Source organism: Mustela erminea, chromosome 10 (assembly GCF_009829155.1).
Source record: "Mustela erminea isolate mMusErm1 chromosome 10, mMusErm1.Pri, whole genome shotgun sequence".
Classification (NCBI taxonomy): domain Eukaryota; kingdom Metazoa; phylum Chordata; class Mammalia; order Carnivora; family Mustelidae; genus Mustela; species Mustela erminea.
The window spans coordinates 69,733,875-69,747,991 of NC_045623.1; the positions used below are offsets into that span (position 1 = coordinate 69,733,875).

At 36.4% G+C, this 14,117-nt stretch overlaps 1 protein-coding gene across 1 annotated transcript in view; it reads left to right on the forward strand.

The window, feature by feature from the left end:
* Nucleotides 1-14,117, forward strand: part of FAF1 (Fas associated factor 1) — a 471,948-nt gene that overhangs the window by 407,855 nt on the left and 49,976 nt on the right. The window contains exons 16-17 of the mRNA XM_032302621.1: nucleotides 5,719-5,799; nucleotides 6,792-6,869. Of these exons, the coding sequence (XP_032158512.1) occupies nucleotides 5,719-5,799; nucleotides 6,792-6,869 (159 nt within the window). The remainder of the gene's footprint in view (nucleotides 1-5,718; nucleotides 5,800-6,791; nucleotides 6,870-14,117) is intronic.

The following is a 14,117-nucleotide window of genomic DNA, read 5'->3' on the forward strand; positions in this document are numbered from 1 at the left end:
TTTTCTTTCTACGTTAAGGGCTTTCTTTAACTTTTACACATGCCCTTTGTATATCTGAAAAAGTCTTTTTATTTCATTTTCAATTCAAAGTTATTTTTACTAAGTATAGAATTCTTAGTTGATACATTGTTTTCTTTCAGTGCTTTAAAGATGTTGCTCCATTCTGTTATCATTTGCACTGTTTCTGAGAAGTCACTTTCATTCTTTATTTATTCCCCTATACATATTGTGTCTTTTCTCTGGTTTCAAGATTTTTATTTTTATAATTAATTTTATGCAGTTTGGTTATGATGTGCCTGGATGTAGCCTTCTTTATGTTTGGGTTTTTTTTTTTAACCTGGGGCTCTTTTAGATTCTTAGATCTGTGGCACTTTAGTTTTTATCAAATTCAGAATACTTTTGACCATCATTTTTTAAAATAAGCTTTCTCTCTCTCTGCCCCTGCACCCTCTTCCCAGACTCCAATTACACTTATACTATACTGCCAAAAGTTATCCCATAGATAACTTTCTAGTTAAGTTATCCCTACCTTTCTTCAGTCCAGAATAGTCTTTTGATTTCAATTGGGCCTCTAGGTTTCCAAAATGGGTAATCTATCTTGTCAGATTACATATTGCCTCCTCATTTACAGCTCTAGTTTTTCGGTTTCCTCTTTATTTCTGGTACCCAGGTATTTCTCTTTCTTTGCTTCTTTCTTTCTCACATGCTGAGTAATACTTTTTAAACATCTTTGTTATATTTTACCTATCTCTAAGTATTTATATTTAGAGAATTTCAAGTTATCTTGGTCCATACCTCTTCAGGGATACATATCAGGGCCATTTCCCTGCTTACCGGGGATACTTATCAGGGCAAAGAGCAAGGTGTACATTCTGACATGGGCATTCAAGAAGAACAGATAAATACCATATGTGTATATATGTATGTGCATATTTGTGTATGTATTTGGTAGGTATCTGAAACAAACCTAACCACTGTCACCTTCTTCAGTTTGATAATTCAGCATTCTGCATTAGTCTTTTGGGTATTAACTGATGATTACTAATTTTAAACACTACCAAGGAGTAACAAGTTACAGCTAAATTCCACTTCTGGTTAAGCTGCTCATTTAGGAACCATTTGACAGGTCAAAATATTTTCATTATTTTTAATAGGTTGTAGGAAAATCTGACTCAATGGCTACTGTCTCTGATGAAGAACTATACTGAGCCACCTACTATGTCACAGTGGGAAGAAAACATAGGCTTTGGAGTGACAAAGACTAGGTTTGAATTCTAATTTTTGCACTTTTTTTTTTAAAGATTTTATTTATTTGACAAAGAGATTGAGATCACAAGTAGGCAGAGGGGGAAGTAGAGGAGGTAGGGAAGCAGGGGAGGCGAAGCAGAGAGAGAGGGCGGAGCAGGCTCCTTGCTGAGCAGAGAGCCCAATGTGAGGCTTGATCCCAGGACCCTGGGATCATGACCTGAGCCAAAGGCAGAGGCTTTAACTCACTGTGCCACCCAGGTGCCCCTAATTTTTGCACTTCTTAACAAGTCATTATAATACTCAGGTAAGAAATATGTGTGGGATAAACATTACTAGTTTGACTACTTAGAGGCTCCACAACTTTAGGTTTATAACTGTTGAGCACTGATAATTCCATTCATTCATCTAACAAAAATGTATTTATGCTTGTTAACTGTTGAGCACTGATAATTCCATTCATTCATCTAACAAAAATGTATTTATGCTTGCCATATATAAGTTGGTGCCCTAGATGCCACAGGGAATAGAAAGTCATGTCAAATGATTAGTTTCCCTCGACTCACAACCCAGGTAGGGAACAGTGAGACAAATATATAAATGTGAGTGTAGCACAAAGCAGTATGAGAGCAGTGACAAGGGTGCTGTAAATGAAAGGCTCCAATGGAGGTTGTCACTTTGTTCTGAGCTATCCAGCTTCACATTTTGGTGTGATGAGGAGTATTTTGATGCCAAATAGCCCAAACCACAGTCCAAGCAGCACCCCAGATCTATTCCTGAACCTGATTATTATTTAGCTCTTCTACTTCCACAAAACATACATGTATTTCTAGTCACTTTGTCTAATCTGTCCATTCAGATTTAAGCAAGGGGATATTCCACAAGGACTTTATTTGTAGGATGCAGGAGAAGTTCCAAGAGGTACATGTACAGACTCTGAGAACAAGTTTGTACATGAAATGTAAACCACAACACCTGGAATTTTCTCTTTTTTAAATTTTTATTTATTTTTTTAATTTTTTTTTCAGTGTTACAGAATTCATTGTTTATGTACCACACACAGTGCTCCATGCAATACATGCCCTTCACAATACCCACCACCAGCGTCACCCACTCCCCAACCCCCTCCCCCTCCAAAACCCTCAGTTAGTTCCTCAGAGTCCAGAGTCTTTCATGGTTTGTCTCCCCCTCCAGTTTCCCTCAACTCCCTTCTTCTCCCCATCTCCCCATTTTCTTTTTAAAAAAATTTAATTGTATAGAATAATGTGGGGGAGATGCCTAAACAGTGTTCTGTAAGTCCCCAGATTGGAGATGACAGTAAACAGGACAGTTAGAGAAACAAATATAAAATCAACAAGACAGAAAAGAAGAAATGATAGCCGTTCACAAGCAACTATCAAACACATAAGTAGCTCTGACCATAATAAGTTTAGAAAAATTCATCCTGTGCCACGCCTGAGCTAGCCCTTCTATTTGAGATTATCAGGGAGAGCTGTGAGCAGAGGAAAGAGCATTGGATTGCAGCCGGGAGGGGAGAAGAAACTGTCAGGAGACCTGGATTCAAGTCTAAGCTCTGCCACTTAATGGGTAGTCATGTATAAATCCTTTATCCTCCTATGATTTCAGTTTCTTCATCTTTATAGTAGCTCTTTTGTACATGTCAGTCTCTTATATTTCTAAAACTGTATGAAAAGCTAGTAGGATTTTTAATGACAGAGATGATGGAGCAGGAACTATTTCAGGTAGAAAGAGAGTGACATTATTTAAGGAACAAAAGGAAAATAATGCAAAATTTGAACACTGAACTCTTCCCAATAAGTTAGTAGGTTCCAAAAAATAATGATGAGGTGATCCAAGCATGAGTATCCACATCTTCCCTTAGCAAACTGTGGCCTGTCTCTGTATCCTTAGTGCTAGTGTGATGCCTAATATTAAAAAGGAGAGATGGGGAAGGAAGGAAGCAAGTTAGCTGTTTGAGGAAGTCTCTCACAACAGGTGCCTCATTTTGTGGCAGAGATCCCTGGATTTAATGGCCTTTCATATCTGCAACAGTCTATTTTAAAACAGAGCTGTTTACTTAGAATGCTTTTATTATCAACTATACTTGTGTTCAAAGGGCTTCCAGCTGTGGTGGCTTTTAGAAGGTCCCTTTGTTGTGTGTACACAGTGTCATAACGTGTCATTTCTGCCCAGCCAGTCGATTTCATTGACTCAGATGGGGTTGCTTTGTGGATGAGCTGTCTTCTTCCTCCTTAATTTCTACTGCAGACAATAAATATTTTATGCCTGGAAAGACAATTTATTTATTCAACAAATGCTTATTTAACACCTCCCCAAAACTAGGCAATGTGTGAAACACTTAGAATATAGAGGTGTATAATATAGACAAGGTCCCTGCCTTTATGATGCTTACAGTGTCATGGGAGAATCTCACATTAAGTAAATGATTATATGATAATTAATTAATTGCAATTGTGATAAATGTTTTAAAGGGAAAGTACAGAATATTACACAAGAAACCTAAACTAATTTTAAGGGATAAACTAAACTAATTTGGAGGGATAGGGTCAAGAAAGTAATGTAAAATTAAAATTTTAGACATCCTAAGTATTTCTCCATTTGAAATACAGAAAGATAAAATTACTCCCATAGGTTATACTGATTATATTAGGGATTTCTGAATTTAGAAAGATAGACTTGTCCACAGAGGCATAAAATCCTTAGAAATCCAATCCTTTAATTTAATAAATGACTGAAAAGGGAGATGTTATTTATCCAAGAACACACAGCTTGCTACTGGCAGGGATTGGACTTAAACACAGACCTCCTAATCCCCCCCATTACCTCTCCTCAGTGACTTAAAAAATAAAGACATTATATATCAAATATAGATCAACCATGGCCAAATGAACTGTTAAGTGGCCACTGTGTACAAATTTGGATATTGAGTGGGAGAAAGAATTCAGAGTAATGAATTAAGCAAATGCTAATATAAATAGAAATGCACAAAATATGTCTTATCATGCTGATTGTATCTGGTCATAGTAAAACTTAATGTATATACCAAAGTGGGAAATACCCAGCTGAAATTAGTGAAAATATATTTAAAGGTATATGCTTCTATTTCTCTAAAATATAAATAGTAATGGCTTCATGCAAGTCTCCAAGTAGTTTTTAAAACCCATTTTTATTCATGTGTAATATTATATGATGTGTAAATTATCCTTGAATGCTTTGCAGCCTGAGTGGTCTCTCAGGTGGTTAAATATTGTTCCTGATATTGTGTTCCACCATATAATTCATACAGCATACCCTTTCATCATAGGTAGTATAGCAGTTACCTTCAGGCCAGCAACTTATAGTTCTTCCAAATTTTTTATTTCTTCCAAATTTTTTATTTTTTGTTTATTTCATTTCAATCAATGAAATGTTACTATTTATATCAGAGATTTTGGAATTAGATGACTCATTGCAACTAAAAAGAGATTGAAACTTCAGAGAGAAGCCCAGTCTTGAATAGGGATTATCAGTGAGAGCACCTAAGTATATATTGAATTGGGGAGCCAAAAACTTAGAAAGTATTAGGTTAAGCCATATGAAATTTTCATTTTTAGAGGTCAAAAATAGTCAAATATTGGTGACTTTATATGATTCACTCAGCTATTACACAAAATGGCCCAAAAGGAAACCTATATTCTAATGTCAACAGGTGTGGGTATTTATTAATTTAAGTACACATGTATTGGCTGTACCTCAGAATTTAACAAATGAGAAATTCTGGTAGTTGAATGAACTTTTAATTTCATATGAAGTAACGATTTAAATGTAGGTGGATGGCACAATTACTTCAGAAGCTAAAAATGTCTTAAAAGATCTTCAACTTGAATAACTGCTCATGAAATGTGGATGACTTAGCAGTTTCTTAGTTCAGTAACCAGACTTGAGTGATATGATATGGACTGTAGTCAACCAGGGTATTTTGCTTTCAGACTCTTATGCCAGCCATTACTTTCTAATCCTTTACTCTCTCCCAGTCCTTTGCCCCAGTGGTGACAGGCTCTACGCTTATCTCAGAAAAATCAAGATAAAAGAGGAAGGGAACTAATCATTGTGGAAATGAACTGTAACATGCTTTGCAAGACTGTGTATATATTATTGCATTAATTAATTCTCACAACAACCCTATGAAACAAATATTATTTCTATTTTACATTTGAAGAAACTGAGATCCAGAGAGGTTAAATGACTTGCCCAAAGTCACACAGTTTACACATGGTAGAGCTGGCTCCAGACATTATTATTTCATTATCTACTGTGATACTGTTCTTGTTTGTTTGCTTATTTCTAACCTATATACTTTAGAAGTACCTTATTTAATTCTAATTCACACAAGAGTAAGACAAGGGGATTATCATTGTTTTCTGCTATTAAAAAAGTGATATAATAAAACACATTTGAATCTTTTCCTTTAAGGATGAACGTGAAGCCAGAGAAAATGTGAAGAGAGAGCAAGATGAGGCCTATCGCCTTTCACTTGAGGCTGACAGAGCAAAGGTAGGTTTGGTCAAAGGACTTCTAAGATAAAGAACACAATCCTGAACAGTCTTTTATTATTTAAGTGCCAGCCAGTCCTTCTATACTTTGATCCCTAAGAATGTTAGGTTTACAACAGAGAAAGCTAGATTCAGTTAACAGAATCTAATTTTACCCTTGGTTCTTATAGCATGGTTCATTTTGACAACACAAATTTTTTTAAGAATCATGAATATGAAAACAAAAATGGGCCTAATGTTTATTTTCCTTGTTTTTTAATCTGCCTGTGGTAAAAACCTAGCAGTGTTTTAAAAGCTCTTCAGGTGATTTCTACAGTGTAGTCAGGGTTGAGAACATTGAGAACTACTGATTTAATATTTCTTGAGTACCTACTCCTCTACTGTGCATTAAAGGAGGAGGAAATGAATAAGCCACAGTTTCTGCCCCGAAAAGAAAACTCACAATGTGGTATAGAATAGATTAACTTAAGATCACAGTTAGCTATAATACTTATGCAAGGATTCTAGAAGTTGTAAGGGAAGCCCTGAGTTCTGTGGAAGATTAGTGAACAGGAGTTTCAGTGGAAAGTCTGCTCCAGCTTTTTTGGAGAGCTAATAAGTAGGAATCTGTTAAGGGAGGGTTTCATGGAAGAGATTGTATATGTGTACTAAATAGAGAAAAGGGGTAGGAGACAAGAGGTGGTATATGCTAACAGCAAGGAGCCAGAAAGCATGGGTGTGTGATGGAAGCTGATGTGACTAGAGCTTGACATTTGGGTACAGGAGAAGTAGCAGAAAAGACCAAAAAGGAAGACCAGTGAAAGATCTTCTGATGGATCTTGACTGCCATGCTACCCAGAGGTACCAGGTGTTTGTGTGGGTATGCAGCATTCCCTTTCCATTCTTGTTCCAGAAAAAAACACTTTAGTATCACAGTGCTGGGAATGAGATCTTTTTTTCCCCTTTCTCCCCGGTGTTTATTGAGTGCTGGCTCCCTTTCTCTTTTATTGACAGAGGGAAGCTCATGAAAGGGAGATGGCAGAACAGTTTCGTTTGGAGCAGATTCGCAAAGAACAAGAAGAGGAACGTGAGGTAGGGCATTAAATTCAAGTAACGTTATTCATAAGCTAAGTTTATTTCCACTACAGTCGATATTGAGGCTGTTAATATTTCTCATGACTTCTTTCCACTTTTTCCAGACTCATTTTAGTATGGAAAACCTAACCTTTCCTTAAAGGAATCATTCCCGCTCTTGTTGTGTGGAACTCTTAGAAAGCTTGACCTTGTACTAGATTCATTGTTTTCTGTTCTTTTCAATTCCTTTTCCCTTTTCTTGCATGACCAATGCTCTCATCCTTCCTGGATATTGTTTCATCCCGAGAATACAAAGACTGTATTTTCCCCACCAAAAAACACCATGAGTTACTTCCATGACATCTTGCACTGAGCCCCTATGTATGGGGAATCCATTCAGCATGGTTTATTCCCCCCCCCACCAAGTTCTTGTCATGTTCATAACAATAGAGAGAATTTTTCATTCACTCATCTTAACAAATATTTTTTTGAATACTTACTACATCCCAAAATCTTTTAGGGGGTTGGGCTACAGATGTGTGTTGTCCCCACCAAGAGTTCGTAGTCTTGTAAAAATAGAATTACAGGAGTGCCTGGGTGGCTCAGTGGTTAAGCCTTCAGCTCAGGTCATGATCCCAGGGTCCTGGGATCCAGCCCTGCATCAGGCTCTGTGCCCAGCAGGCAGCCTGCTATTCCCTCTCCCACTCCCCCTGCTTGTGTTCCCTCCCCATCTCTGTCAAATAAATAAATAAAATCTTTGGAAAAAAATTGCAAAACTATATGTAAAAGTTGTAATAAAGATTTGTCTAAAGTGCAGCGCGAACAAAGAAAAGGAGTGTCAAATAGCTTCCCAGGATGGTTTCACAAAAAAGGACTTTTAGAACTTTTTCTAGACATGGGATTAATAGCAAGATTTACTTAATAGCAAGATTTACTTATAAAAAGAAAAAGCCATCTAACAAGTGATGGAAAGGCCTGAAGGGCCCTAACTTGAGCTGAGGAAAACTTTGTTAGTCATCATTCCTGGTCAGAGGATGTTTTTGAACAAGAACTATGCTAAGCAGTAGAAGAGAAACAGGAAATAATAAAACAGTTTCTGCCTGCAAGAAGCGATTGCATCTTGTAAAGAAGATATGACATGTCTACAAGTAATAGCAGATCAAGAAAAAACTATGCCAAATAACACAGAAGTAAAAGCAAAATACTTAGAGAGTTCACTGGCAAAGTGAAATCTGTGAAGCTTTGAGAAACAGATCATATATAGAAGTGACATTTGAGCCAGGTATTGAAAGATGTAATATTTCATGGTTTGGAAATCAAAGTTTATTCATGTTCAAACACATTATTGAGTGTCTATCACATAAATACAAGATACTATTCCTGACAGACCCTAGCCTCTGTACACTGAGGACCCTCAAAAATGGAAGGTAGAAAACGTTTTATTGAGCATCTTCTGTGTGTCAGGTACTTTTCTAGCCTCTTTACATATGCTTAGTCATTGACCATTAAAACAGGCTACAAGGTTAGAGACTTTACAGGTGAGAAAACTGAGGATCATTGAGAAGTCACACATATAAACGGAAAAACAGCTGAGATCCTTACCTAGGTCTTTACGAGTCCAAACCACATGTTTTACTAACTCTGTTCCAGTACAAGGTCATATATCACTGTTTGCGTCTATAGGAATCATGTTTGCAGAGTTTCAAAAAAGTTGAGACAGTTTTGTCACTATGCTTTTAGGTTATTTCAAGAAATAGTTTAAAATTTAGGACTCTCATTCTTTCTTGCTCTTTTATAATGCACATGCTCTCTCTCAATCGTGTATCTTCAAGCACATACTTGATAAATGTCAGGTATGCACAATTAACCGCATGTTCTGGATGTAGAGCTTGATAGTACATGTACTTTCTTCTGATAATTTACCTTATTTACCCTGGGCTAAAATTTTTTCTCTTTCCCAGTATAGATAAAGCCTGTCTTCTCATAGAAGACCCCATAAACATCCTTTAGCATACCTCAATATATATGTTCCAGCTGTAAACATGTGAGAGCGTGGGGCACAGAGCAAGGGTGAAAAAAGTTGGATTTTGCAACTAGTCATTATTTCACTTATCCACTGATGTGCTCCCAAAAAAAACCAAGTTCAGGTAGTGCTCCATATTCTTTCTACCACACTCCCCCGGAGAGTCACAATTAAAGACTCTTATAAATCCCATCATTAAGAAACTATTTATCTTCTGTGTATCTTGATTTAATTAAGTCTTATCCAAACTTATTTGACCCTTTTTTTCATGGAGCACCAATTAACATTATCTCAGCACACTTATGTACAACAAACAGTTCTTTGGGAAAGCTGGTATTATGCAACCTCTGAAGAAACTGAGACTCAGGAAGATTATACAGTTTGCCTATGGTCACCAAACTGGTTGGACACATAATCTGGACTAGAAGCCTGGTCACCTGACTTTTCACGGTAATACTGCCTCTCCTTCTAACCAGAAATCCTAACCCATATAATTGTATTGAGAAACAAGAATGGTTTTATTATCTTAATTATCTCTAGTATTTCAAAATCCTTTGGAAAGATGAAGTATTGAATAGTCAGATCACCTTGGTTACAGGGAAATTCCTTAGTGGTTGGTTTTTGCTGTGTGGTAACTGTTGTAGTGAAATCAGTAAATTTAGGAAGACATTTTGATCTAGTCCTTGACTATGATAAGGAGAGACTTTAAAACTATTCTGAAGGAAAAACAAAGGACTAAAAAACTCCTCTATCTTACTAATTTATTTATTTACTTGCTCTTTCCAAAATGAGTTTCAAGTAATTTACATGAAGTTGTGCAATTCAAATGGATTAAAAAAGAAAGAAAAGATAGAATAATCAGATAAAGGAAAATAAAACTAAAAGTAAGATTAACATTTTGACAACAGACAATCCAGCACACCCACCAAATGCATGTACAGGATTCTGTACATTTGCTCAAGATGGACCACAAAATTTGTTCTATGCTTCTCTTGGACTAAAATAATTTTCTCTAAGTTTCACTGTCTGTAACATCAGATAAAGGCCAGTCACTCAAAAGGTGGGATTTTTCAAGCACTGAGACCTTCCAGCAATGTTTCCTATGGTTGGGTTCCCCTTCAAGAGGAAATTGTGTAATATGGTAAATACTATCCCCAAGGATATGTAATAGCTGTAATAGCAAAAGCAAGTCATGTATAACAGCTTATAGTTTTATATAACTCAAAGTCCTAAGGCCAAATTTAGTAAAAGCATCTCTGCAAATTTAGTAAAAGCATCCCAGCAAATTTAGTGAAAGCATCTCTGCAAGGACCCAAATAATATATTTTTTGGTAGTCCAGGTTAAAGGATAGATTTTATAGTAACTAGAGAAATACATGAACTACATATTCTTTCTTGAAATTGTTTTTTACCACCAAATTTTTAGTAAGTACAGGTTTCAGCTAAGATTTTTGACTCCCAAGTCTTTTAATCAGTATTTGCAAATATTTGTTAACCTCTTTCTATGTGCAAATCACTAAATGAGGTTCTATGGCTACTATATTGTATGCGACATAGCCCCTGCCCTCAGGGAGGTCACTGTCTAATACAGGAGGGTAGATGAATACAAAATAACTATAGGAGAAGATGCTATATGTCATAAAACCATTAAAATAGCACAGAGTGTTGAAAATATTTGGGTGAGGATGATCTCTGATGAGGAAGGCAAAAAGAAATTCACAGAGGGAAGAGGCTCTAAAAGACTGATGCGACTTTTATGGTTAAAGATGAAGTATAAGAACATTTTGGATGGAGTCATGAGTAAATGGATGGTTGAATGTATGGGAAAGGGTAGGCATGGACTTCGTAATATGAAAAAAAAGAGAAAGGTACAAGGTTTTTTTGAGTTTTTTTTTTAAGATTTCATTTATTCATTTGACAGACAGAGATCACAAGAAGGCAGAGAGGCAGGCAGAGAGAGAGGAAGGAAAGCAGGCTCCCCGCCAAGCAGAGAGCCTTGCTCCCAGGACCCCGAGATCTCGGCTTGAGCCGAAGGCAGAGGCTTTGACCCACCGAGCCACCCTGGCATCCCAGGTACAAGGTTTCTTCAGGGAATAACAAATGGCCAATTATAGAACCCTGTCTAATAATTAGATAATGTTAAAACGGCCAAGTTTTAGGGACTCATGGGTGAGAAAGAATAGGCACAAAGCTATTCCCTTTTGTTACTGGTTCCCTCAAAAAGAAAAGAAGAAGGTTACATGTTTGCCTATCTGGAAAAAGTTTTTCTATCTGTGCCTCCTCAAATAGGTAATGCTAAATAATTTTAAAATACCATTAAATGAGAGAAAAAAGAGCGTGGAATTAGAAGCCTTGGTACTTCCCTTTAGTTTTCTGTTTTAATCTTCATAGCCATCCTATAAAACTCACTTGAGATAGTATCATCACATCACAGCAGGACTAAAAATACTATTTTAAAATTCTTACCTAACATTTGCCTAGTAAAAGCAGAATCAGAACTCCCACTGGCATTCTTTCTACCTGTTATCCCAGATGAAGATGAAGGTAGGAACATGAATAGGTTATTAAAGTGAAAAGCTGCTCCTTATAATTTGTGTTTTTATATTATATAAGTGACTTCATGTCACACCAGATAACACCACTACATGAGCCATAAAGGTAGTCATCCCTGTTGTCGTCAATCATCACCATTCCTAGCTATTAAACAATATGTGCTAAACTCTGTGCTGAGCACTTTACAGACATTATCTTATTGAATCTCTACAACAACATAATAAGGTAGGTGCCAATACATGAATATACCTTATTATAACTATAAAGACCATATATCCAAAATTTCTTAGATAGTTTCAATTTGGAATATTCTTTTGTTGTCTACATAAACCATTAAAACAGTACTAGAAATTCTAGTTTCATGGTATCCAGTACCAATCTACGGACTGTTCTTCATATCCCAGAAGCAGTCCAAAAGTCATATATGTGAATTTTGGTTATGACTATTTGCCCTGATTTCCTTTATTCAGCAGTGAGGCTATTTGTTATAAGTGATCCATTACACTCTAGATAGATGATTCGTTGCAAGGAGTAGAGAATGGTTGTAGAATTGGGTCAGACCAACAGTTCTCATATAGGATCTGTCTTCTCCTTTGATGATCACTTCAGTATCATGACTTTAAATAAGGTCTGTACATTGGGCTCCCGAGTTTATATCTCCAGCTCCTCCCTTTCCTTGAACTCCAGACTTGACTATCTAATTGCTAGCTCTTCATCTCCACTTAAATGTCTGATAGCACAAAACTTAACATGTCTTAAATTGAACAACTGATCTTACCCTCCCCACCCAAACTTGCTCCTCCAGCAGCCTTCCTTATCTTAGTAAGTGGAAAATCTTCTAGTTGTTTGAACCAAAAACCTTGGAATTATCCTTGACTTCTCTCTTTTATATCCATATTTAATGGGCAAATCCTATTAGTTTTACCTTCAAAATACATGCACAACTCAGATGCTACTGACTACCTCCACCATTACCACCCTCATGGAAGCCACCATTAACTCTTATCCGGGTTGCTTTAGTAGTCTCCCAGCTTAACTCGATGCCTCCATTTTTGCCTTCCCTCTACGTCCTTTAGTAAGTCTTTTTTAAAAACAATTGGCACTTCATGTCACTTCAAAAACCCACAATAACAAAATAAAAGATATAGTCTTTGCAATGATTCTAATCAACATCTGTAGGATTTTTTAAAAAGAAATGAGGAGCATTAGAGAGGGCATGTGATGTGATGAGCACTGGGTATTATATGCAACTAATAAATCATTGAATACTACATCAAAAACTAATGATATACTATATATTGCTATATGTTGGCTGTTGAATTTAAATTCAAAAAAGAAATAGACAGGGGTGCCTGGGTGGCTCTGTAGGTTAAAGCCTCTGCCTTCGGCTCAGGTCATGATCCCAGGGTCCTGGGATCGAGCCCCACATCAGGCTCTTTGCTCAGTGGCGAGCCTGCTTCCCCTTCTCTCTCTGTCTGCCTCTCTGCTTACTTGTAATTTCTGTCAAATAAATAAATAAAATCTTTAAAAAAAAAAAAAACAAAAAAGAAATAGACAAAGTGATTCTAAAATTGATACGAAAAGGCAATAGAACTAGAAAAGCCAAAACAATTTGGAAAAAGAACAAGGTTGGAAGACTACTACCAGAGTTCAAGACAATATATCCAAGACAGTGTGGGAAATGGCAAAAGGATAGACCCATAGTTTAATGAGACAGAATAGTCCAGAATCAATTGCTCATATGTGTGAGAAATAGACTCACACATATGAACAATTGATTTCAAGAAAGGTACAAAGGCAGTTTGATGAAAAAAGGGTAATCCTTTCAACAAATACTGCTGCAACCTTTGAATATTCATATTAAAAAAAGTAGAAGTACAAAACAATTAAAGTAAAAATCTCCCAGTCCATTTCTTGCATTGTATGCAAAATCTAACTCAAAATGGATCATAGACCTAAAACTATTAAAGTCCTAGAAGAAAACATAGAAAATCTTCATGAGGGTCACCTGGGTGGCTCAGTGGGTTAAAAAGCCTCTGCCTTCAGCTCAGGTCATGATCCCAGGGTCCTGGGATCGAGCCCCGCATGGGGCTCTCTGCTCCGCAGGGAGCCTGCTTCCTCCTCTCTCTCTCTGCCTGCCTCTCTGTCTACTTGTGATCTCTGTCTGTCAAATAAAATCTTTTAAAAAAAAGAGAAAGAAAAAGAAAATCTTCATGATCTTGAGTTAAGGCAAGATTTTGTAGATCTGACACCAAAAGCATAATTTATAAAATAACAAGTATCTAAACTACCCTAAATCAAAATTAATAACTTCTACTGTTCAAAAGACACTGTTAAAAAATTGAAAAGACAATCCATAGACTGAGAAAATCATGTATCTACTGTCCAGAATACATAATGAACTGTTAACATTCAATAATAAAACAGATAACCCAAATTTTTTAATGGGAAAAATATTTAAACAGAGACTTCATCGAAGAATAATAAGCATGTGAAAAGATGCTCAACATTATTAGTCATTAGGGAAATGCAAATTAAAACCACAACAGGTACACACCAATTAGATGGCTTTTTGAAAGAAAAAGCTACTGGCAAAGATGAAGAACAACTAGAACTCTTATATATTAATGAGGACAGTCATTAATGATAGCACATATATTTTGGAAAATAATTAGGCACTTTGTTTTAAA